This window comes from Nannospalax galili, unplaced genomic scaffold, assembly GCF_000622305.1.
Source record: "Nannospalax galili isolate Female #2095 unplaced genomic scaffold, S.galili_v1.0 scaffold1023, whole genome shotgun sequence".
NCBI classification, from domain to species: Eukaryota; Metazoa; Chordata; class Mammalia; order Rodentia; family Spalacidae; genus Nannospalax; species Nannospalax galili.
In genome coordinates, this window is record NW_008349234.1 from 1370733 (window position 1) to 1397939 (window position 27207).

The 27207-nt window shown below is 37.5% G+C and overlaps 1 protein-coding gene across 9 annotated transcripts in view; it reads right to left on the reverse strand.

The window, feature by feature from the left end:
- The window catches only part of Tanc2 (tetratricopeptide repeat, ankyrin repeat and coiled-coil containing 2), a 496754-nt gene that overhangs the window by 379635 nt on the left and 89912 nt on the right, over positions 1 to 27207 (reverse strand). For all 9 annotated transcript variants that reach the window (XM_029570133.1, XM_029570139.1, XM_029570138.1 and 6 more), the window contains one exon: positions 14204 to 14275. In XM_029570133.1, the coding sequence (XP_029425993.1) occupies positions 14204 to 14275 (72 nt within the window). The remainder of the gene's footprint in view (positions 1 to 14203; positions 14276 to 27207) is intronic.

Here is a 27207-nt window from a genome sequence, read left to right on the forward strand (position 1 = left end):
GCCCCATTACAAAAAAAAAAAAAAAAGAGCACATGAAGTTGTCAGAAAAAAGTGATGGGGAGATATAGGAGGAGTTGGAGGGAAGGGAGTAGGAGCAGATTTGATCAAAACATCTTATATACACGCATGAAATTCTCAATAATTTTCTTAAGTTAAAAAATCAAATCAATAAATTTTTTAAATGCAGTTTTATTTTATGTATATGAGTGTTTTGCCTGAATGTAAGTGCACCCATGCCATGCAATGCCTGTGGAGGTCAGTGCTCACAACTGCTGAGCCATCTCTCCAGCTCCTTGGACCAATTTCTTAATAGACATGGTCTACCAAAACTTTTACAAGAATAGAGAATTTTTATCAGTTCTAAACTATTAAAGAAATTAGTCTGTAATTAATAGTCATCCCAAACAGAAAACACCGGGATCAGATAGGCTCACTGGTGTATTTTACTAAACATTTGAGAAGAAACTATCTCTTTAAACTGTATCTTTTCTCTACATCTTTTTGAGATACAGATAGAAAAGTTCTTAATCTGTAATACTATTAATATGAAAAACAGATAAACACTACAAGAAAACTACAAAAATATCTGTCATAAACACAGATACTACATATGTGAGCTGTAGAACAAGGGAAAAAAAATCAAGCTGGTACTGACTTCAAAGTTTCATCTGTACAGGCTAGCTTTCATAGTGCTAGAAGGTGCTGTGCATGCTACAGGAAAAAATAATCATCAACCTTGCTCAGCTGTGACCCCAGTGAGCTACAGTAATAACTGGCCTAGCAAGGTATGCCCACTGGTACAATAGTGGCATAAATGTTAAAGGAGTAACCAACCACTTTCTGATTGAACTTGAAACCCACTTCACAAGTTGGAGCCCATACCTGATACTGTTATCAGAGCCAAAACCTGTGGCTATAGAGGAAAATCTACTTCTATTATTCTGATAAATGGACATAAGTATTAGACCAACTCCTAATGACTTACTGTTATACACATAGATTAATGCAAAAAAGTGTTTGTCAAAATCCAATAGCATCTAAGAACTGAAAATAAGTAATAGCAGGTGGATTCAGGAAGTACAAACTGAAAGCTGTATGTGACTCAGAAGTATGCCTGGTAAGGTTAAGAAAAGCTCCAAAAGAATCCCTTGTCTAGTCTCAGGAACAGGAAAAGGAGTTGTACAAAAATACCTGAAATAATAAGCAAAATAAAGGGAAAGGCTTATTTTGGTTTGAGGTTTAGTCCAGCACTCTGGTCCCAAAATGCACAGAGAGTCACACTTTTTAGTGTGGAACATACCTAAATAGCACTGCAGTCACTACTTCTGTCCAGTGGACTTACTAATGAGACAGAATTTAAACACGGGCTCAGCATATGGACTTCCATCCATCAACACTAATTTGACTACAGTTAAAGCCAAGTGTCCAACTTTCCAGAACTCCACACCTGTACTGGAGGACAGCTAGATACTCAAACTCAATACATGGCATCATTGACAGGATGGTTGGTGAGCTACCTCTTTGTTCCTTTCTGTCTCTTGGTATTTTCCCTCCCTACTAAATCAACTATGTAGTTTAAATAAATTTTGATACTTTATCCATCATATGCACATTTATAGTGTGAAAAATTTTAAGTTATCTTATTCTGCCCCCTTGTGGAAAACGTCTCTTTAAATCTTTTATTATGAATAAAACATTAAATCCAACCTGCTACTTAAATGAAATTGACTATAATAATAAAATTTTACCCCAGGCTTTACTAACAGGTTCTTTCCTCATTCTTTGCTATCCAACTGTCTATGACCTTTAATAAGATATACAGGTCTTTTTCATAGGTTTTTATTATTATCTCTTACCAGAAAAATTCAGAGAATAATTAAATCAAACTCTTTCCCCACGTTCAACATAATTTTGTCAATCTTTTGACTTGTCATATTTTTATTCCTTTTCTTTCATAAATATAGACAAAGAGTGGCTTCTACTTAATTAGCAAATTATCATAATGATAAGTAGGCTATTTAGTATGCTCTGACACAAAATGTACTTAGAGCTGCATATTCCAATAATTTAAAATGATTCTAAGTAAATGTCATAAATAATTTTGGCAATTTAGACACATATATGAGGTAGTGACAGAATATAAGTTATTTGTGCTGTAGACAACTGTATAGACTTTAAGAAACCAGTTATCAGGGATAACCAGGGCATACTATTAATTTTTTACTATACTATTTTTATCATTTTTTGAGAATTTCATAATGCATATAATGTATTTTTATTATATTCCCCCTAAGTCCTTCCAGATCCAACCTTCCTCCCAACTAACTGCCTCTGAACCTCAAGTTTTTGTTTTTGTTTTTTAATATCCCACTGAGTCTGGTTTTTGCTGCCCATATATTCCTAGGTCTGGAGCCGTCCACTGGAGTGTGATCAGCCTACCAGGGGCTATACATATCCTTAACGAGAACTGACTCTTCCTCCCCTAGAAGCAATCAACTGTCAATCGTTCACTGCACTGTTAATTTAAGAGAGAACAGGAAATTAAAGCTGCACTTCATTTTTAAGAATCTTCAAACAAATGTGTATATACACACATACATATAAGCACACACATACATATATACACATACATATACACATATACATACCTATACGCATACATATATATGCATACATACCTATACACATGCATATGTACACATATATACAGATACACATATATATGCACATATATACACACACATACATACACATACGTATATATATGTACATATATGCACATACATATATCCTTACGTATGCCAGAATGAGCTCAGAGAAACATGGAAGAATGCATATGACATATTTTAGGTGGGAGAATAACTGTTGGGTAAGAAATAATTTTCTTAATTAATGAAATTATAATATTAAAAATACAAGTATGGCTAAACATATATATCTATATCTATAAAAACACATTTTAGTGCATACCTGACACCAAGATAATCAGAAATTATTGGCTACAGGGCAAATTTCAAGCTTAGTTTTATGAAACCAGAGTGTTATAATTTTAAAAAATCAGCAAGAATGAATTTCAGAAGTAGTATAGGACTGCACAGAAAGAGATCCCAAAGGGCTTTATCATGTAAGTTCAGATCTTCCAAATATAATCCAATTAATAATAAAGAAATTTGAAATTTAAATATCAGAATCAAAAGGTTCTAAATACATGCTATCAACAGTATTAATTCAAAAATTTTGGTATATAGCCATTGTGGTGGTGCCTGCCTATAATCCCAGCATTCAGGAGGGAGAGACAGGAGAGTCACAGCGAGACAAAGCGAGTCTATTCTACATAGTAAGGCTAAGGCCAGTCAAGGCTACATTTCAAGACCGAGTCTTAAAACAAACAAAATTAAATAAATAAATAAATAAATAAATAAATAAATAAATAAATAAAAAAGAAAGAAAGAAGGAAGGAAGGAAGGAAGGAAGGAAGGAAAGAAGAAAGAAAGAAAGAAAGAAAGAAAGAAAGAAAGAAAGAAAGAAAGAAAGAAAGAAAGAAAAATTGGTGGAGACTAACACAAAGTTGTAAAGTATTTTTTTTTGGAAAATACTGCCATCTGGGTGTGGTGAACAAACCTATAATCCTAGCACTTGCCAAGTGGAAACAGGAGGTACACAAGTTCAATACTGTCCTTAGTTATACAACAAATTCAAGGCCAGCCTGGGATACATTAAACTCCATTTTATATAATCAAAATAAAAATAAAGAAATAAAACAATGCCAACCTCATAGTATTCTCACAAGGATTATGTGAAGGAATCTATTCCAGCATAGAACAAATAAATATATCACTAAATGTTGTTTACTATCACTGTTTCTAAAGCAATTTATATTGAAACCTAAGTGATTTGATTAACCAAAATGGGAAAGTACTAAAACAACAACACAGTTGTTTTGTAAATTCATGACTCTACTACAGCATACCTACTTTTATGCTAAGGTAAATAAATTATGCACTACCATATTGAAAGAATTGTAGTCATCACTCTATAATCAACCACAGTTGGCTCAATAAGAAAATCTTTGTGGGGACTGAGGAGATGGCTCAATAGGTAAAGCACTTACTGTGTAAGCCTGAGGGCCCGAGTTCAGATCCCCAGCACCCACATAAAAAGTTAGGCATTGCAGCTGGGCATGGTGGCGCATGCCTTTAATCCCAGCACTCAAGAGGCAGAGGCAGGCAGATCTCTGTGAGTTCAAGGCCAGCCTGGTCTACATAGTGAGTTCCAGGGACAGCTGGGGCTACAGGGAGACCCTGTCTCAAAAAGAACCAAAAAAAAAAAAAAAGTTAGGCATTGCAGCATGCACATTTACCCCAGTGCTGGAAGGCAGAGACAGGGGGATCCCAGGGATTATTAGCCAGTCAGTCTAACTACTCAGTGAGCTCCAAGTTCAGTAAGAGACCCTATCTTAAAAACTGGAATGTCAGAGTAGCCAAAAGCCCCATTAAAAAAAATATCAAAGAAGAAGAAAGAGTACATGAAGTTATCAGATAAAGTGATGGGGAGCTATCTGAGGAGTTGGAGGGGAGGGAGTGGGCATGGATTTGATCAAAACACCTTATATGCATGTCTGAAATTCTCAATAAATTATTTACTTTAAAAAAACTGAGGTGGTAATCAGTTGTCAACATTTCTTCAGATAAGAAGAGCTGATTTTTCTAAAACAAGGGACTCTAGATAGGCTGAATAGACTTAGTGGACGGATTTGCACTGGGGAATGGCTGGGAACAGTGACAACCCAGTGGACCTTAACAGGGATGACCTTGTTAATGGTCAGTATGGGCTTCAGTACGGGTGGAGGTGGGGGGCTACGGGAGGGTGCCAGTGGGGACGGGGTGATTAAGATGATTAAGATTGGTTGAGCTGTTTTGTATGAAATACACAAAATATTCAATTAAAAAAAAAACCTGAAGTAGAGGGTCAGAAATAGCTCAGCGGCTAAAGGTGCTTGCTGTCGAGCCTAATGACCTGAGTTCAATCCCACATAACAGGAAAAGAAAACTGACTCTTGCAAGTTGCCCTGTGACATCTACACATGTGCTGTGGCACACACTCACCCTCCATAGATATATAGACAGACAGGCAGGCAGGCAGGCAGACAGACAGATAAAAAATTAAAAAATAAAGGATATTGTCTGAAGAAGACACCAGATGCCAATCTCTGCCTTCTACATACATAGGCATGAGAACATGCACTCACACACATGCTCATACACCACACACAGAAAAGAAAAATGTAATTTTCTCGATGGAAAAATAATTTGTATTTTAAGAATATGTTATGGCTACTAAAATATTTTACATATTTGCACTGAAATAGAAGAATCAAAACAGTATATTAGATAATTTAGCACACTATTATTATGGACACACCAGCATGTACTAATCAAATAAAGTTTACAAACAATGGGAATCAGGCAAAGCCAAACACTGTATATACTGGTGTCTAAGCTTCTAGCATGAGCTGGTTTCATGGGTGACATATACATATACATCTTATATCTCGGAACTTAAGGGCAGCATAATGGTATCTTTGTAAAAGTGAACCAGAATTGGGCTTCAATCATATCACACTGGCTTATGTACCTATTTAATATCTAGAATCAAACTAAATTCAGTTTACACATACATGACCTCTAATAAAAATTATCTAATACATAAAATGGACACAGCACAACAATAATATTCTGGTGACGTAGCTCAAGATTTCTGAAATACAGAACTAAAATTCCTGGAATTAAGAGTTTCTTCCATCATATGCAGCAGCTTAAATCCAAGGTATTAACATTATGCTCGATGTAAAGACCCTACTGTTAATGAGCTACATTACCAGAAAAATCAGAGATCAAACAAATAAGAAAAAAAATATAGTCAACAACAGAGTCCAATTACATAGAATATAGTTATAAGCAGAAAATAACCCTTATCATGAGGTAGCCATGCTGGGCTTAATAGGAAGAATCAGTTTTACAGTCATGTTTCAATAGAGGGTTGACAGTTCTAACAAACCACCTACATTCTCCAAATTTCTGCTTTCTATTTTTCAGTTACAAAATCAATAGAATTGAATACTTGGGCAATATTTGGCCTGTACTTTCCCAAGTACAATGAGGGCTAGATAGTCATTTTTCCTTCATTTAACAAACGCTGAACAATTTTTTAATATCTTTTTTAATATTTTATTTTATGTGTATGAGTGTATTGCCTGCATGTATGTGAGTGCACCCATGTTGTGCAATGCCACAGAGGTCAGAAAAGGGCTTCAGATTCCCCTGGAACTGCAGTTAAGGATGGTTTGTAGCCACCATGTGGGTGCTGGGAATTGAACCCAGGTCCTCTGCAAGAGCAGTCAGTGCCCTTAACTGCTGAGCCATCTCTCCAGCCCCTTGACCAATTTTTGTATGACATTTTTCTGTAATTAGAGTGGCAAACAAATTTTTGTTCGCATGAAATCTGCCTTCTAGGAGTTGAAATGGCAATACAAGTAATAACAAATAGTTTAGCTTCAGGTAGTGACAAGTACTACGAAAGTTAGGGCTGTGTCTTTAGGTAGGATATCCAAGAAGACCGCTTTTAGAGACTAATTTATTTTATGTGTATGAGTGTTTTGCCTGCATGTATGTACACTGCATATGGTGCCTGGTGCCCTTGTAGGTGAGAGAGGAGGGTATCTGATCCCTTGGAACTGGAGTTACAAATGGTTGTGAGTAGCCATGTGGTACTGGGAACCGAACCCAGGTCCTCCACAAGAGCATCAAGTGCTCTTGACCGCTAAGCCACCTCTCCAGTCCCAGCAAGAAGGCCTTTCACCTAAGAAGAAATATACAGCCCTTTGTGTAAGGAAGAACTCTACTAAGTAATCACTCTTAACATGCTTGAGCAAGAAGTCCAGCATATTTAGTACAGATGGTGGGACCGAGTATTGGAAAAAGTAAAATCAGCAAGGATCATAGAGGGAGTGAAAAAGAGCTTGGAGTTTATTCTGAATGTGGTAACCCACCACTAGAATATTCATTTTTCAAGTTTTGGAGGAAACATTTTATTTGATTTGTTTAAAAGGAGTTCTGATGACATATTTGCTAATGGACAACAGATCCTATTTGTCAACAAGATAGGAAATATTAGATACATCAGGGCACTACTGTCACAGTAAAGGAAAGAAGGGCAGTTTAAACTGATAGTTGTAGACTAAATGATGGCAGTTTAGAAATGATATGGAGAGTGTGGAAATGGCAAAAAAAGATTATCTTAAAAGGAAAACATCCTTAAAGCACTATAAAACACAACTAAGCACAAGTAACAGAGGAGATACATTAAGTCATCAAAAACAGAAACTAAATGCAATCGGAATGGAGGACAGTAAAACCCAAATCAAAGCATGCCTAGAAAGACAGCAGTATAACTGTGGTCTTACAGTATTCCCAGGTCTGTTTTATGCAGAGAATGAAGAGATGTAAAGAGAAACATCCAAGAACAGCAATCTGAGTAAGGTGAATACAAGAAGTCAGGCTCATTTACCATCTCCCCATGCACATGATAAGCAGAAGACATTAGAGATCTCTGCCCTAAACTGGAGCAGGGAGTATGGGTAAGTCTGAGTTGAGTCAGCTGAGACAGCTGGTTGACACAGGAAATATCCTCAAGCCCATAAGATGCTAGTATACTCCACCAACACCATACATGTCCTCTTTTTAATAGATAAAAAACATTAGATAGAAACTATCCACATTCAGACAGGGCAGATTATTACATAGTATGCACTAATATATGGTGATATCAGCCATTTACAGTATTTGTTCTGAATGGACAACCATCTGTTTCGGTTGGCTGATGTTTGTGGCATACTAATTATTAGAGTGTTATCCCTCCAGAGAGGAAAATAACATACCATAATAAAATAGAAGGGGGGCAGTGAGATGGCTCAGTAAATAAAGGTACTTGCTGCAAAATCTGGAAACCTGATTTGAATTTCCAGGACCCACATGGTGGAAGGGAATACTGACTCACACAAGTTGGACTGAGAAACTGGGAGGTAAGGGGAGTTCATCTTGCTTCTCTGTTCATCTTGCTCTTCCGGTCCAGGCCCCCGGACAAGCCCACTTCACAATTGGCAGCTACAGCTAAGGAAACCTAAGTCTCTGGGAGAAAGGATTCTTATGACTAGAGGATCAGTGGTATGAGAAACAAAATAGGACTGCAAAGTGAAATAAGTGAATTCACACTTATTGAGATGTCAATATTCTTCTCTTAGTAACTGACAGAATAAGCAGACCAAAAAAAAAAAAATCAGCAAAGATAAAAACTGACTGAACACTCACTATCAATCAAACATACCATAACCTTGGTATTTATAGAACCTTCCACTTCTAAATAGCATAATACACATTTTTAAGTGTTCATAGACATTAAGAAAAATCATTTTGCCAGGTGTGGTGGCGCATGCCTTTAATCCCAGTACTTGGGAGGCAGAAGCAAGTGGATTTCTGTGAGTTCAAGGCCAGCCTGGTTTACATAGTGAATTCCAGGCCACCTGGGGCTACAGGGAGATCCTGTTTCAAAAAGACGCCCCCCCCCCCCCAAAAAAAGATAAATCATTTTGTCATGCTTAGTGGTATAGACCTATAACCTCAGGAGAAGCAGAAGCAGGATTGGGAGTTAGAAGCAGGAGGATTGGGAGTTAGAGGCTGTGCTAACTGATCTTTATTGTTGACTGAATTTAGAATCACTATGAAAACACACCTGTGGGTCTATCTTTACAACGGTATTTCCAGAAAGACTTAACAGAGCGGGAAAAAACCCACCCTGAATGTGGGTAGAGCCATTCCATGAGCTGGGATCCAGACTGAATAAAAAGGAGGAAGAGAGCTGAGCACCAGTGTTCATCTTTCTGTTTCGTGACTGCAGATGCAATGTGACCAGCTGACTCATACACCTGCTGCTGTACCTTCCTACCATGATTCAAATTAAACAGACAATGAAAATATTTGTACCATACACTGATGCAAACTGATAAGGTTTTCTACTCATGGCTTAGATGTCAGCTCTACAACTGGGCTCCACCAAGGGACCAAGGACTCATTCTAACATCTCCTTTCTTATACATCATTTGTTCTCCTTGGAGTTCAGAATTGTATGTTGCCCTATCTTTTCATTATCATCCTTAAACACCTTTCTTCTTTACTGACTTTCCTATTTCCTATAACCCATTACTTTTATTTGGCTGACTTTATCATTTTGATAGATCACATTCATCAAAATGAAGCAATCCTTAAAATTTTTATATGAAAAAGTGCAGGGTAGGCAGGTTATTTTTGAGAAATCACACATCTTAGCATTTTAATTTTAGCCATGTATGGTGGGGCATGTCTGTAATTCCAGCACTTGGGAGGATTGGTACAAGTTGAAGATCAGTCAAGGCTAGATGCTAAGACTGATTTCTAAAAACCAAAACCAAAACCAAAACATTTAAATTTTATTCTTATCATTTTAATGAACTTAGAATTCTAAGATTAAAATTTTCTCTCTCTAAAATTTGAAAGATGATGTTTTGATTTTCATTTGGTTTTAAATGCTACCAATAAAATATAAAGCTAACCAATTTATCTTTGTTTATGTTAGGATTGCTTCCCACCCCCAACCCCCAATCTGGAAACCTGAAAGATTAATCTGCTTGGTCTCATCAATTTGAAATTTCACTACAATGTGCTTTAGTTTATCTTTATTTTCAACATGAGTCTTTTCAATCAGGAAACTTGTTTCTTTAGTACAAGAATTCTTTTGAGTCATATTGTCAATGGTTTCCTCTTTACTTTGTCTTTTCATATGAGACCTATTATTTGAATACTGAAATTCCTGGACTGATCTTATAATTTCTCCACACTTTCTACTTCTTTTTTTTCCTCCTCCTCCTCCCCCTCCCCCTCCTCCTTCCCCTCCTCCTTCTTCTTCTTTTAATCATTTGAGTCCTTTTATTCTACTTTTTCAGAGATTCTCTCCACATTAATTTCCAACATTTTTATGGAGCTTTGATTTCTGACATCTGTCTAAGAACCATTTAAAAAAAGATATAACATCACTCTTTTGTAGTACCTCCTTGCTTTAAGGCCACATTATTTTCTCTTATTTCTAAGCCAGGTGTGTTAGCACATCTATAACCCCAGCACTGGGGAGGCTGAGGCTAGAAGATCAAGAGTCCTAGGCCAGCAGTGAGACTCTGTCTCAAAAACAAAAATAATTGTTCTATTATTTTCCTCTGTAAAATCTGTTATCACCAAATTACTTTATTCTCTTTAATGTACAATGTTTCTTCAAATACTGAGTAAGCCTTGGTACGCTGCTCATATGTAAAGGAGGACAAGAAAGCTGAATGGGAGTAGGTATACCTGCAGCAATCTTAGCTGGGCTGTTAAAGGACTCTCTGGTGACTCCATTTGTGTATCTTCCTTTTTAATTAAGATTCCTCAGAAAAGGCTTTTCTAATTTCTTGCCTAACGGTCTAACCACCAGCACTCTCAGAGCCCACAGGGATGAACTATCTGGGGTCCAATCCTTCTATTTTAAGTACAAGTCTCCTTCCCTCAGCTGTGCTTTGTGTCTTTCAGTCTGGGGCATCTATAAAGAATAAAATTTAAGCATTGCCAGAGTCATAAGGGAGAAATTTGGGTATCTCCACAGGCTGGCTGATTAGTTAAGTTTCAATAGGACATTCCAGAAACCCAATGCTTTTCCAACTGACTTTAAACCAAATCTGCTCTCACCCCAACTGCACACACTGTTCTTGAGCTTTCTGAGGCCTCCAGAGGGTGAACCATGTTGCTTTGTTGATTTCCACTGCTACAGAGCTTACAGCTCAGTTTTGAATTTTCCAGTACCAACAATTATATGTAGATTATCTGATTTCTAATCCCCTTTTGCTGATCTTTAGTGGGTTTCTAGAATGAGCAAAAGTAGAAGGGTGGCTACACCCATCTCTTACTTCTGATAGTATTTTTTATTCATTTCAACTCATTATAAATAGAATTTCCACTTTTTTTGAATGAATGTATTTGAAAGAAAATCTCTAAGAAAGTAAGAGCCTCTGTTTCACCATTAACTACTATTGATAATAATTCAATTATACAAAATTGATAATGTCAATCAGTTGATATTGAGGATCAGATAGTTATGGTCTAGATCCTGAGAATGTTTGTTTGAAGTTCATCTAGTAATTCAGTAAATGCAAGTTAAAACCACTTTAAGATTTCATCTTACCCCAGTCAGACTGGCTAAGATCAAGAGAAGAAATGATAGCAAATGTTAGAGAGGATGTGGGGAAAGAGGGACACTCACCCACTGCTGGTAGGACTGCAAACTTGTACAACTCCTATGGAAAGTATTATGGAGAACTCTTAAAAAACTACAAATGAACCTACCATTTGATACCACTCCTTGGCATATACCCAAAGAACTCATCCTATTGCAGAGACACTTGTACATCCATGTTTGCTGTTGCACTTTTCACAATAGCTAAGAGATGGAAGCAACCTAAGTGTCCCTCAATGGACGTGGATAACGAAAATGTGGTTCATTTATATAATGGAGCAGTAAAGATGAAATCATGAACTTTGCAGGTAAATGGGTGGAACTAGAAACTGTTATACTAAGCGAAGTAACCCAGACTCAGAAAAACAAATGATGTATACAGACATAACCACAGGATAATGGAAAGGAACCAGGAAGGTAAAGAACTTGAAAGAGAAGAACAGTAGGAAACAGGTGTTACTAAGGGATATATGGATAAAAATGGGGTTATTTTAAGGGGAAGGGGAGGAGGCTTATACAAGGAACCTAGGGGATAAAGGGAAAGAAGGCGCTCAAGAGGTGGGACCATAGAAGGTTATTATTAAAGGAGAAATGAGAAAAATGGGGCATTTTAAATGGGGAAACCATGGTGGAAGGGTTAGACAATGAGAGAGATAAATAACTCCTAGCTAGTTAAAAAAAAAAAAACAGAGGGAACCATATTAGTCCAACAATCTACTGACAAATTGTACATACAACTAGCTTCAGGACCAAAATATATGTCTAGTCAAGGTTTATATAAAAATGTTTGGTTTTTGCTCAAGCTTTATCTACATAGCATATGGTCATTAAAAGTACCAGAATGGTGGAACTAACCTTCTTGGATGTTTAACAGCCATACTTTGAGGCCTATACTAATCTGCTCAGAGGGAATTAAAGGACAGTTTTTGCTCCTTGCCCTCCAAGGTCCACTAAGTTCCAGAGGACTATGGAGCATCTCTCAAAATATCCTGTAACTGTGGTGAGTCACCTGTCCTCTTGATCAAGGAGGCCATGGAGATCCCACCAGATGGACTTGAAACTGTCCAGTCTATAAAGAGGAGGGTCAACACAGAGAAAACATTTCCTCCATGCTTCCAAGTGAAGCCAGCTATGGTTGAGCAGAACCTTTGACTTATCTTCACATATCACCAGTGGGGGAGGGGAAAGGCAATGGGAGGGTGCCATTTGGGATATGGGTATAAAGATGAATGAGATTGTTTGGGATGTTCTGTATGAAACACACACACACACACACAAAATCAATCAATTAAAAAATGAGATATTTGAGGAAGAAGCATAAAAAATTGATTCATGTTAATTAGTGGATATGAAAAACATTATCATTGAAATCTACTTGATGACTTTATATCCATGCTCAGGTGGCAATGATCTCGGAAAGTATTGACTGTGACTAGTAATAATCAGATATACAGAGATTAAAGACCATGTGCAAACATCTAAGTGTTAGTTGTATTTAAAATGAGTTTTTCTGTATCAAACAGTATTATTTTAAAATGAAATGGAGATCTTTTTTAAACATTAAAACCTAATTCAATTTTATGTCTTATAGGGTTTATACTGAGTACAATAATGTATAACTGTATTAATTGAACACTGTGAACCTAAAATTTACAGCCAATTTTGAAAGAGATGCATCTTTGCTCTGGAAACTGATACAATGTCAATGCTGTTGTAATGAAATGCTTCTATTAATTATGTGGTTATTAAATAAATTTTAAAAATAAAAAATAAGAAACTTCCAAAATAATCATTATTTTTCTGAAACACAATTTTATAAAAACAGTACAGCTCTAAAATCTAGAAGAGCAAACTTGGAGTTAAAAAAAACGATACAGAATTATGGAGTAAATGGCCCTTGAGTTTTACAGGATGAAAACACCATACCATACTTCTATCAGCTGTGTTCTCAATTCTCACAGAGATCAATTCACCACTAAATGACATTTATTCACTACTGTATTTCAGACGTTTATTCTTGGCACTGAACATACAGCATTACCCGAAATAATAAAAAGTTTGTGCTGTTATGGAACGTTCATTCTATTCTAAATGGAGATTATAAAAAGAAGAAATACCAAAAAAAGTACTATGAAAAAAAGGAAGTATAAGGGAGGAAGATGGTCATGCAATTTTGATGAGTTGGGAAAGGCCCGTCAGAAATTTCAGTTGTATGACATGTTTCAACATCTTCACTTCAAAAAATTTATCAAAACCATAAAAACAAATTTTAAATAGAAAAGGCAAATAGGTAGAAATATTCTAAAATAATACAGGAATTTTACCATTTATTCTGAGATAGCCGAAGCTACAAATACTATATTGGTGATAAATTTAAAAGCCAGTACATGGGGGTTGGGGATGCATCTCAGTTCGTGGGGTGCTTGATTAGCAATCATGAAGGCCTGGGAACACTCCCCAGCAGGGATGGAGTGGTGCACAACTGTCATCTTAATCTTAATACTTAGGAGGAAGCAGCAGGAGAATCAGAAGTTCAAGGTCATCTTCAGTTACATAGTTTGAGGTCAACTTGAAGGGGGAGTAGGGGGGAAAGAGAGAGAAAAACAAACTGGTACCTGACTATATTATAACAAATAATAGTGTTGAAATTTTAATGTTACTTTCCAAAAGTGGTAGCTAGGTATTTAGAAAAGATTTAAACCTTAATATCATCTTAAAAATTACATGAGGGCACACTTGATTACATCATTTAAATCCTAAGTGAGAAATGGCAATCTCTAAACAAGACCCAGCAAAACTCCAATCCCCAAATTGAGAGCTAAAAGGAATGACTAATGTTAAAAAATTTTTTTACCTTGCCCAGAGCGGCTTTGGCGAGAATCTACACTTGACTGTCTTCGATCCGGTGGTTCCTCGCTTCCTCCATCTGCATAAAATGAAAAATGGCATTGACAGATAATGAGTTTGATATAATATCTACTCTGATGACATCTGTATCACAAACCTGTGCTTATCACCTGTTTTCATTTATTATAATCTGGATCATTAAAGTATTTGAGGATTTTCCCTATGTAAATCATTGGTTTTATTCTTGTAGGGATAATTACACCCACATCCACATCCCAAACCTATGGAGATCCAGGTGATTTCCCCCTCCACCATACACACACACTTTTATTTCACATGTAATAAAAGAATGCTAACAATTTCAAAGTTCCTTCACTCTGACCTAAAGTAGTATCTATATGATAGACAGCTGCTTGAGTAAATTTAAGTAAATAAAATCATATATATGAACTTTCATATATATTTATAATCACATGCATCAGAAGAGTTAGCTAGTAGGTACCATGGGAATAACACCAATTGAGTCCATAAATATAGCCATGGTGAAAACAGAAAATGACTTGACAGAAAAATTTCACATGAGTCCCTTATGACCTCAGCAACTTACTAAAACGTCCCATTAAGTTCATCAGATTTGTAAATAATTCAGCAAATTGAAAGATACTTCAAGTGATAGGCAGATATATTTTTTGTTGTAGTATACAAATATTTTTAAAATACAACCCAGTTCAAATATTACTTTGGTTTTATCTTATTATGTAAGTTATATCTGAAATACCAGATAAACATGTAGAGAAAACACAATGCTACTTGAAATAACAAAGGCAAGAATTTTTTTCTTTGACACAATGAGACAAAGAAATTGAAGCAAAATTGCCTCTAAGCAGTAGCATCTCAGAATGAGTTATCTGCTTGGTTGAAATTAAACTCTAATTCTTCATAGTGCTGGAAGCTGTGATGCAGGCAGCATGGGGATAGAAGCCAGCAATGGTATTCCCCAGCTTTAGACCTTGCACACTACAATACCAACTTGTGGGACAAGAAGTACTTCCTGTTGCTGAAGTGGCACAGCTGTTATAGGGGTAACCAACTGATTACCCCTATAACCCCTGTTGCTTGCATTGTTACAGCAGGAGTATTTTTAGTGGCTTAGTCCATGGAAACAGAGCATTCTATATAGTCTGTCATTACATTAGCTTATGTTTACTGTAGTTTTCTTTAAATTGCCCTTGTAGGGAGTAGGGAATGCGTACTTTCTTTCAAGAGGGAATATAGCGCATTGGAAAGTCAAGTGTAAACCACCTCGGGAAATGATTGTAGCCAAAGGTATGAAATTACACCCACTTCACTAATTACTGCTAATCTCATTTTATTTTTAGCTTCTAAGTCAACGCCCTGAAAACTCACTTCTCCTAAATGACCTAGATAAAATGATTTTATAGTCCCAGTAAAAGTAACCTAATACCATGATGAAGAGGAGGTAACCTGCCGCTGGAGGAGGGACTTTTAATCAGAATTCTCACTCATAGCCCATCACTTCCTCTGCATGCATGGAAAAGATGTCGTATGGAAATCTACAGAATGGATATGTGGAGTTCATAGACCAGTCCCCTAGATCTGTCAAAGGCAGTAGCCTGAACCTGGACAGAAAGACTTAATGTCAAGAAAGGCAGAGTTCCACCAACCCCAGGAGCCTGGGACTTGAAGTCTGCTCTATAAGACTACTCTGAGTTAGGCATTTAGGATCTTGAAACTCGCTTTTAACATGCCTATAGCCTGGAAGCTCTAGATCTTTGCAAGATTCTTGCCAAGGAAAATAATTTCTTGGAAACTTTGATAATGAAATCAACCCGATACACCTTCTTCTCTTCTTTTTACGCATTATGTTTAAGTTATATCTCTCCAACTATCTTACAAGCTCTAGGTAGAGCATTCTGGTAGTCTCTTTCGAATGTCATCATCTGTAGATATAAAATGTCAAAATGGCTTCCTCTGCCCGACAGCACCCACCCAGGCACGCCCAGCACAGCTCCTCCTTCCTCTGCACCTGTCTCCCTCTCATCGCTTCCCCACGACTTCCTTGTGCTTTTATCTAAAATCCAACCAGAGCAGAAGACACACCCTACTTTCAGTTCTCCAAATTCCTTCCCTGTTCCAAGAACATTTCTTATTATGGATCTTTGTTGATTTCCTTCAAAATATAAACATGTAAAATGTGAACAACTCCCTCAAGTTTCTCTTGCCCCCAAGCCCATAATCTCCAAAGTGTTTGGTGCTGTTTGAGTTCTGATGGTAACATAGGAAGCCTTGTACATGGTACTGGTAGACTTTACTTTAACTCCGTATGTATGTGTGTGCATATGTGTGACTCTGGGTGTATGTGAATCGCTGCATGTGTGTGTACACACGTGAATCTATGCATGTGTGTATGTATAAGAATCTTTGTGTGTGAATCTACACATGTGGGTGTGAATCTATACATGTGGGTGTGAATCTGTACATGTGTGTATGTGTGTGTGAATCTGTGTGTATGTGAATCTGTACGTGAGTCTGCCTCTGTGTGGATCTGTGTGTGAATCTGTGTGTGTGTGTGTGAATGAATCTGCCTGTGTATGAATATGCTTGTGTATGAATCTATGTGTGCGTGAATCTGCCTATGTGTGAATCTGCCTGTGTGTGTAATATTCCACTGAAGAACATTTGACCACAAAGAAAACAAGGTTCTCATCTTCAAGAGCTGGGAAGCACTGAGGTGATTAAAGTTTACATGGAAGATCTTTCCAGACTCAGACCATGGGGAAAGGGAGTAGACTGAGCAGAGAATGAAAAGCCAAAGTGAAGAGAGCTTTTAGAAATTGGGGGCTAGGGCATCACCCCTTGGCTGTCTAGCTGAAAGTCCCCTTGTAAAGACTACTCTAGACATCTCCCGGCAAAATGGATACACAGGGCTCAGTGATCACACTACCCTAAACCTAAGTACTTGCCAAAGAAGAACTAAGCAAAAACCAAAACCCAAAACAACAAAGTCCATGTCTTTAAAAAACCGAGATCTGAAACAAAATATTGTGATTTCCAGATATATGAGGGAAGAGGAAAATTGGATTCTTTTAATCTTTTTTCTTTGAAACAAGCTCTTTCTGTAGCCCCAGATGGCTCAGAAATTCCTATATAGATCAGGCTGGCCTGGATCTGACACCTGCTCTGTAAGAGGGAGCTCATGTCCTATAAATGGATCTAGTAAAGGCCCATGGCTGGGGAGGTCATAGGCACTAGGTAGAGTAAATTTACTAAATGCTGTTTTGCTAAATAAACATGATGTCAAAGTACTTAAATATTCATATTTATACCCATACACTAGTGCTGTCCTCGACCTTGATCAACGAAGCTTCTCTTTAGAGCAAACAGTGGTTAATGAAGAAAGAGAATCATGGCTGGTCAAAGCGGTTAAGAGTTAAGTGGTTGTTACATGCTCAGCACTAAACAGAACACCCATATCACCCTCCCGAAAGCCTAGGGAACATTGTTGAAAGAGGGCAGAGAAAGAACTTAGGTGCTAAACAATAGGGGATCTTATGGGCATGACATGCCAAGGCACTGATGAACTAACAGCTGGTATTGCCTACATAAGGTGTGCACAAGACTAGCCAGTAAACATTCAGTCATTGGTGGGGGAGGGGCTCATAGGGCACCACCTTGCCCAAGGGGGCTGAACTCAGTCAAGGGCTGCTAGAAGAGAGAAAGTCACTGTCTTCAGTGATGTGGTCACTAGTAAGTTACTCATGTTACAGAGAATAGCCTCACACCCATGCCCACACAGGTGACTAGGTTAAACCCAGTGGATCACAAAACAAAACAAAGAGAAGGATGGAGATTTGATGAGAAGGTGAGGTATTGGTGGGGGTGGAAGCAGGATAAGAGAGGGTGGAGGGATGACTATGACCAGAATATATTATATACATGTATGAAATTATCAAAAAATTAGTTAACATATAAAGAGCTAAAAAGTCAAATTATTTTTTAAGGAAACATATGTTTATAATCCTCTTAACTGCACTTCACATTCCAAATAAACAATTCTATGGATATCTTTTATAAAGCTCAATATTGTAACTGGGTCAAATCAAGCTTAATTTGTTTTTGGTCTTCTTTTCAACTGTCTAGGAATTCTCCCACCTCACACTCTCATGAATTAATATCCATTATCCCCCAAAACACTAAAGATTTTTATTTTAATTTGTATCTGTCACATTAATAATGAAGCTGGGGTTGGGGAGATGGCAAAGAGGATAAAGTCTGCTGCACAAGAATGAGGACCTGAGTAACATCCCAGAAACCACATAAAATCTGGGTGTGGCAGCACATGTCTATAACTCCAGTGCTAAGGCAGCAGAGACAGGCAGATCCCAAGGGTTTACTAGGGCTGGCCAGCCGGCTGAAACAACGAGTTTCTAGTTCAGTAAGATGAAGCAATTAGGGAAGACATCCCTATTATCAGCCTCTGTTATGTCGATTCATCTGCAAGGATGAGTAAACACGCACAAACACACAGAAGCACATGCATATACCCTTGAAAAAAGAAAAAGTTTTGAGTTAAGGAACGCAACTACCGAACTCAAAATTTCCACAGAGAATGACAACACTACATTCAGTCAAAGATAAGAAAAAAAAATCAGTGCCTTCAGGTCATGGAATAAACAAAAAGCAAGGGGAAAAGGGGTTGAAGAAACCCTACAGAAATGAAGGAATATTACAAAACAGACCAATGTATGCATAAGGAGTATTCTAGAACAAGCAGAGAAAGGAGCAGAGGCCCATTTAAATATAATAATAGAGAAATTCCATAAGCTGGAGAAATGAGCATTCAGATCCTTGAAGCCAAAAGAGCATTTGCCAAGATGCCTTATAATTATTTTCTCAGATGTCAAAGACAAAGAACTTTTTGCATTTTGCTGCTGTCTTGATTACAGACAGGTATGAGCTACCCTGCTCCACCAGCTCCCACACAATGAAAAGTTCTAATAGTTCATCACCACTAGAACTATCTTGTAGAAATGCAAAGAGAAGAAAGTCAAGTTGAAATGAAAACACAATAATTAACGGCATGAAAACAAATGTGTGAAACTGTAAAAATTAAAAGATAGTCAAATTCAGAACACATTAATTCTCTAAGGATGGCACATAATCATTTTTAATTATAAGACAAAAGTTAAGATACAAATTTTTTAAAAATAATTAGTTATCACATTTTGAAAACAGTAGCCTGGAAATTAATGCCGGCATTTCAATAATAACTTCCCATGGAAGATGTATCAACGTTTATGAAACTTACGCATTATTAGTAAAGTCACTGACTGCAAAAAATAGTTATAATAATGTTGGTGAATATATGGTAAATTTAAATTATAAATTGTGCTATCAACAATATAAGAGGAGAAACTATAATTATACAGCTTTTACATGTAGTTGAAGTTATCAGCTTAAAACACTAAAAGCTATTTTGTGACGACCAAAAAGAAAATCCCTGTAGTAGACACACAGAGAAGAAATCAAAGACTAGCATGAGGGGGTGCGGGGAGTGGAGAAAGTAGCAAGAGTGGAAGAACCAACAAAGGAACCACAAAAGTCAGAAAATTAATAATAATAATAATAATAAGAAGAAGAAGAAGAAGAAGAAGAAGAAGGTAAGTCATTACCTATCAATAAGTGTGTAAACATGTTAATCTCCAATCAATAGACAAAAAGTAGCTAACGAATTTAAGAAGAGAAAAAAACCGCCCAACCATATGCTGCCTATAGGGACTCACTTTAGTTGTAAGGACACAGAGAAGCTGAAAGAGAAGGAATGGAAAACTGCTTCATATAAATAGTAGCCAAAGAAAAGCAGGGGTGTGAAGGGGGCTACAGTAGGTTTTACCAGACAGAATATACTTTAGATTCTCTGGAAAACAACAAAAAGATTCCCCAAAACTTAAAAACTGAACTTCCATATGATCTGCAGTCTTAGTTTGGGGGATATCTAAGGAAAAGAAATCAGTATGTCAAAGAGGTAATTCCATGTTCATTGCAGAATTATCTGTAATAACTAAGACCTGGAATCCAATTGAAACATCCATTAATGGATGAATGGCTAGAGGAAACATGGAATCGCAATACATAAATGTTCTACTATTCAAACTTTAAAAAGCAAGAAATCTTGTAAACATGGATACACTGTTCTAACTAAACTAAATCAAATCCAGAAAAACAAATACTATACAAACTTGTATGTGGAAGCTAAAAGTGTTGAACTAATAGAAAGAGCAGACTGTGGTTGTTGAGAACAGGGGGAGGAAGTGAGATACTGCTCAAAGGGTATGACGTTTCAGTGAGACGGGAGTAAGATATCATGATATATATATATATATGATACTATTATGATATTATTATATATATGAATATTATTAGTTCCTGGCATATAACTTCCTCTCAAATTCTCAAATGAGAATTTCTCTTTCTCAAAGTAAGTTATAGAAACTCTAATCTTCCCCCACATTTCTGTCTTGGAACTGACCATAAAGAAATTCCCTGATCTATTTTTGCCAGTAATTGGACACAAGACCCTCCTATTCTAGAAGAATTCTATCCTATACTTTGGAGAGAGGAATGGTGCTTAGATAACAAGAAGTCTGCTGAAGAAGACAGGACTTGCTGGGCTTCCCAGCCCTGTCTATTTGCTTTAGAACATGCCCCTGTCTATTAGCATTAAGTCCCATTTTGACCTGGTTGTCTGTGCTTCAGTCACACCTATGCAACGAAGTTGCCATAAGATTTAGGGAACTTCCAGATAACTGAACACATGGAAGTTCCTGGGGGGCAGGGTGTCGTGAGATGGCATGGAAACTCTGCATCCCTTCTTTCATATCTCCCTGTGATGGTCTGAATGAGAATGTACCCCATAGGCTTCAAGTATTTGGACATTTTTGTCACCAGTTGGTGGCACTGTTTTGGGAGGTCTTAGGAGGTGTGGCTGTGCTAAAGAAATATATCACTGGGAGTGGGCTTAGAGAATTCTTACGCCTTGCTGGATCTCCAGTTGCTCTCTTGCTTCCTGTGCCTGCTTGAAGATGTGGAACTTAGCTTCCGCTCCTCCTCCAGCCACCTCTGCTACCATGCCTCCCCGCTACGACAGACTCTTGCTCCTTTGGAATGGTAAACTCAAATAAACTCTTCCTTGTATAAGTTGATTTGGTCAGTGTTTCTATCACAGGAACAGAAAAGTAATTAATACACTCCCCTATGTATTTCCACATCCTTGTCTTTTGTAATATCATTTACAATAAACTAAAACTATTTCTCTGAGATCAGCTAACAAGTCCTGCAAATTCTTTGAACACAAAGAAATAAATTGTTATATGTAGAAATCTCAATTTATGGCCAATTGGACAAAAGCACAAATAAAACAGTGAGCACTGTGACTAGCATCTATAGTGGCAGAAGCTGGAAGTAATCTTAGTGACAAAGCCTTTAACCTATGCTATCTACTGCCATCTCCAAGTAGATACTGTCAGAACTGAATTGGATCAGGACACTTAGCTGATGTCCCCTGCAAATGCAATTGCTGCTTGCCACTTGGGAGTAATTTCCACACCTTCTAAGGTCATAGAGGTCTTCTGTGTTGACTCTGGTATGAAAGCCAAAGAAAGCACTTTGAATATGCATTCTCATATTCATTCTCAGTCCCCCCCCCCAAAAAAAATATCTTATGAGAGACAAAGGAATGATTCACATCCTAAGCAGTACAGAGTACAATGTGAGGGGCTGGAAAGATGGCTCATTGGTTAAGAGCACTGACTATTCTTCCAAAGGACCCAGGTTTGGTTCCCAGTACCCACATGGCAGCTAACAACCATCTGTAATTCTAGTTCCGGGGGGTTCAATGTCCTCTTCTGACCGCCACGGGCTTTGCTTGACATGGGTACACTTACATACACATAGGCAAAATACCATACACATAAAATAAAAATAAATAGAAAAAAAATTTTAAGTACAATGTGAGATTCATCATGCTATCAGAAAGGTTTGCAACTTTATATTCATAAATCACTTATTTCTGGAATTTTCTGTGTATGGACCACGTATGACCATGGGAAACTGAAAGAGTGGGAAGCAAGCCATGGATAAGGAGGGTACTAGGCTAGCTTAAGTAGACTAAGAAATACTTTCAAAGTAAAATTGAAAGTCTATAGCATAATAGAATGATTATATAACTGTTTCATACTATTTTTATTATAAAGGTTATAACTCTTATTCTCCTAAGTAAAACAGATTAGTTTTTTTATCTCATTAGATTTTCTCTGAATTAATGGTATGATTGATTCATGTGTTTTTCTTTGCTTATTTGTTCTGGTGGTAGGGGTTGAGATAGGGTTTCCCTGTATCACTAGATGGCCCGGAACTTGCTCTGTAGACCAGGCTGTCCTCAATCTCAATAGAGATCCACCTGCCTCTGCCTCCCAAGTGTTGGGACTAAAGGTATGCACCACCACGCCTGGCTTCATGTAGTTTTATAGTAGGACAATCATTATGAGGACCTGTCCATATAAACTGATGACTACACAATTGGTAGAAGTCCAGCATCTTTAAAAGCACAGAATGTACATAAGAGCCAAGAAATTTCAAACAGGTCAGTTAGCATGATGGAAGATAGACATTAGTACTCTGACCTATCAAAGAATTACAGAAAGAACTATGAGATTTTACAATCTCAGTAACAGAATAATTTTAAGATCTTCCAAATTTTCTACATCAATAATGTCAGAGAAATTAGAAACAAAGCAATTACCTATAGACAAGAATTACAACAGCAGTTAACAAGGTGTGATTATAAGATGAAACACACACACACACACACACATTTTTTTTTCTTCTAAACTCTTGCTAAAAGAGTCTCTGGTTCTTGAGCCAGTGAGACAGCTCAGCAGGTAAAAGTGCCTGCTGCCAAGTCTGATAATCTGAGTTCGATCCCCAGGACCCACGTGGTGGAGAGGGAGAACGGACTCCCCTCCCCCCAGCCTATTTTTATTTATTTATTTTAGAAGAAGCATTTCATTACAGCTTTAACATACTCAGTAACAGTTTCCAGAGCAAAGATATATCTCTTTCAAAAGTGGCTATAAAATTTTTAGATTCGCTGTTGAATTAATACAGTTATACAATATTGAACTCAGTATAAGCCCTGTAAGACATAAAATTGAATGAGTTTTGAACCTTTAAAAAAGATCTCCATTTCATCTTAAAATATACTGCTTCTTCCAGAAAGACTCATTGTTTTTGCTCATAACACTGAGATGTTGGTGCATGCATCTCTAATCTGTATGTATCTGATTATTACTAGTCATAATCGGTTGCACTCGAATCCTTGGCACCTGTGTATGTCTATAAAGTCATCGGGTAGATTTCAATGGTAATGTTTATCATCTCTACTAATTAACATGATGTAAACTTTTATGCTTCCTCCTCAAATATAATTCATTTTTTAAATTTTATTGATTTTTTTGTGTGTGTATATCACAAAGAACATCCCAAACCATCTCCTTCAACTGTACATCCACTTTCCATATGGCATCCTCCCATAGCCTCCCTCCTCCCACTAGAACCCTTATACTCTGTTATCCCTGCTACTGTCTGCTGTGACATCGTTACCCCCAGCTGTTCCCCACTACTTGTCTATCTGGTGAATCTAGTCAGCCTATCTAGAGGTCTTTGTTTTAGGAAGATCAGCTGTTCCTCATCTAGCAGTAATCAGTTGTCAATATTCCTTTAGATAAGATTGGGGTCTGCTGTTCATTTTCCCAGTTCTATGCTGGGTTACTATCTGGGAGTCCCTCTGGCCACCCTGGCCAACAACTCAAAAGAAGGTATCTCTGATCTGGCATTGTTGTCATGTAGCCTTTAGCTATACATACGGACTCTTAAAAAATTATATTGGCCCCTTTAATCTTTGGTTATACTTTTCTTTTGGATGTTTAAGGTCATACAGTTGGCCCAGATAAACCAATTTTTTTTTTAAGGCCATTTGAGCATCTGTTCCTCAGGGGTCACACGGGCTTGGGAGGGGCCCCTGGCTCCTTTCTTTTACCAGTTCCGCCTATGTGAAGATAAGTAAAAGGTCCTACTCAACCATGGCTGGCTTCACTTGGAAGCATGGAGGAAATGATTTCTCTGTGTTGACCCTCTTCTTTGTAGACTGGACCCTGGTTCAAGTCCATCTCGTGGGGATCTCCTTGGCCTCCTTGATCAAGAGGACAGGTGACCCACCACAATTACAAGACATTTTCAGAGATTCTCATAGTCCCCTGGAACTAGTTGACCTAGGAGGGCAAGGAGCAAAAACTGTCCTTTATGTCCCTCTGACCAAATTAGTATAGGCCTCAAAGTATGTCTGTTAAATATTCAAGAAGGTTAGTTCCACCAGTCTTGTACTTTTAATTACTGTGTGCTATGTAGATAAATCTTGGGCAAAGACCAATTGGAGAACTGACTCTTTTGAGTTGTCCTCTAATCTGCGTATGACACCATGGTGCAGGCACACTGCCCCCCTCAAGTAAATAAATATTTTTTAAAAATTTAAAAAGAATCTCTACTTCTCTTTGGCCTGGTTCTTACCACAAAGAATTCCTAACTTCTCAAATTTACTGGATGATAGGAGCATCTTTTGTTCTAATGAGTGAGCTCCTAGCTAATAATTGGACACCAGAAAGACCAAAGTCATGACAAGAAGCTAAAACTTTCAATCCTATTACTTATCATCCTTCAAGGAGAGAAAAGGGGCTGGAAACTGAATAATCCACCATGTTTATGTGATGAAGTGTTCTTAAAATTACTTGAACTACAGGGTCCAGACAGCTTCAGGGCTGCTGCACACATGGAAGGCCATGTCCCCTGAGAGCACATGCAAGCTCCATGTTTCTTCCCTTGTGCACCCTGCCTGCTGTATCTCTTCTATTTCTGAGTTACATCCTTTTATTTTTATTTTATTATTACTATTAGGGGGAGGTGAGACAGGGTCTCCCTCTAGCCTCAGATGGCCTGGAACTTGCTATATAGACTAGGCTGGTCTTGATATTGTAGAGATCTGCTTGCTTCTGCCTCCTGAGTGCGGGGATTAAAGGCATGTGCCACCACACCCTGCACAGTTATATCCTTTTATTATGAAGAAGTAAACACAAGTAAAGTGTTTCAGGGAGTTCTATGGACCATTCTAGCAAGATCAAACCCGAGGAAGGGGTTATGGAAACAAGAGTTTAAAATCTGTAGGGTTATGCTATTCCTTCCTGACAGCCCCTTCCACTCTCATCTTTCCTCAAAAAATCCGTATTTAAAGCTGGTCAAAGTATCAGAAGCATGGAGTTGTGACTAGCATCTGAAATTCATGGCGATCTTTTGAGATTTAGTCCTTTACCTATGGGATCTGTCTAATTCCAGGGAGTATCAGAATTGAATTGAATTTTAGGGTACTGAATTGATGTTGTCAGAGAATTAGAGAACTGCATGGTGAGGAGGCAGACCCTGACACACACACACACTCATCTTCTAGAGAAGTGTTTTGATTGGAGAGTATAGTAGGAAGAGAACAGCTGGGTTTTTCTTTTGTACACAGATACTCTCACGAACTCTAAAGTACAACTTGGAAGAAAAACAAAAGCACAGGAGCCACAGACCTGGGGATTGTGAGCATCTCCACATACAAAACAGAGGGAAAGCTACAAAACTGGTAACCACCAGGGTGCAAGTCCAAAGTTAACTTGATAGCTGTTCACTCTAATTAACAGTGATTGCAGGTGCCTGCAGCATAAAGTTCAGAAAAGGTTGAACAGTATAGTCAATATGCTTTCTTAAACTGAACTGCAAAGCCAGGGATCCATGTCAAAAAGAAAGCTCTAGAAAAAAGGTCAAAATATAGAATAGGGACAAAGAAAAGAGATAAAAGAAAAGGTCTGGACCAAAATGTAAGAAGGGAGGGCTGGAGAGATGGCCCAGAGCAAGCACTGCTCACGCAGGGAACCTGAGTGAGTTCCGTTAACAGTACTACATCAGGTGGCTCACAATCTGCTGTAATTTCAGCTCCACGGAAATCGATCCCCTCTTCTGGCGTCCATGGGCACCTGCACACATGCACATAAATAATAAAATAAAAATAAAATAAATTTTAATTAAAAATATGAGAGAAAATGGGATCAGGAAATCTTAGGAAGCAAGTTATGATATTTTCAACACTTGACACACACAAAAAGGCAAAAAGCTATTTAGAGTTAGAAACTCAATCATGATATGCCTCCTTATGCTTTTATCTATTTCAAATGAAAATGATCAATAAGAAAGCATTAGGTCAAAGGCCAGAGAGAGAAGAAAAGAAAGAATACACGCAGAACACAGGGTCATAATATCCCTACATTAAGTTAAAGTACACCAGACAGGCTTCTTCAGAAAGGAAAACACTGAGCATGTGTTCTACTCTTTCAATCCCAGCACTCAAGAGCAGAAGCAGGAGGATTTCTATGAGTTTGAGAGAAGCCTATTCTACATAGCGAATGCCAAGTCAGCTAGGGCTACATAATGAGACCCTGTCTCAAAAAAAAATAAAGTAGCATTGGAAGAAGCGCATTATTCAACTGTAATGTGAAATTTTAAAGAGTAAAAATATTAGGGAACTTAAATAATACATCTAAGAGCAATATAAATCAGAAAAATTCAGTAATAAGAAGACAGAAACCGAGAAAGAATTATAAATTAAATAAAATGGCCATAATATAAAAAAGAACATAACAAGAAGGAGATTTTTAATAAATAAGAGCAGGCACTTAAAAGGATTTATAAGAAAGTGAGAAATATTAAAGATAAGCATCTAAAGATGATTTAGCAAAAGAGAAATACAGTCCCCTGAAGAAAATCAAACTAAAGGAACAGAAAAATTATAACTCAAGAAAGCTTTTCCCAAACAAGTGTGGGTGTAGGGATGTGTTTTATACGTTA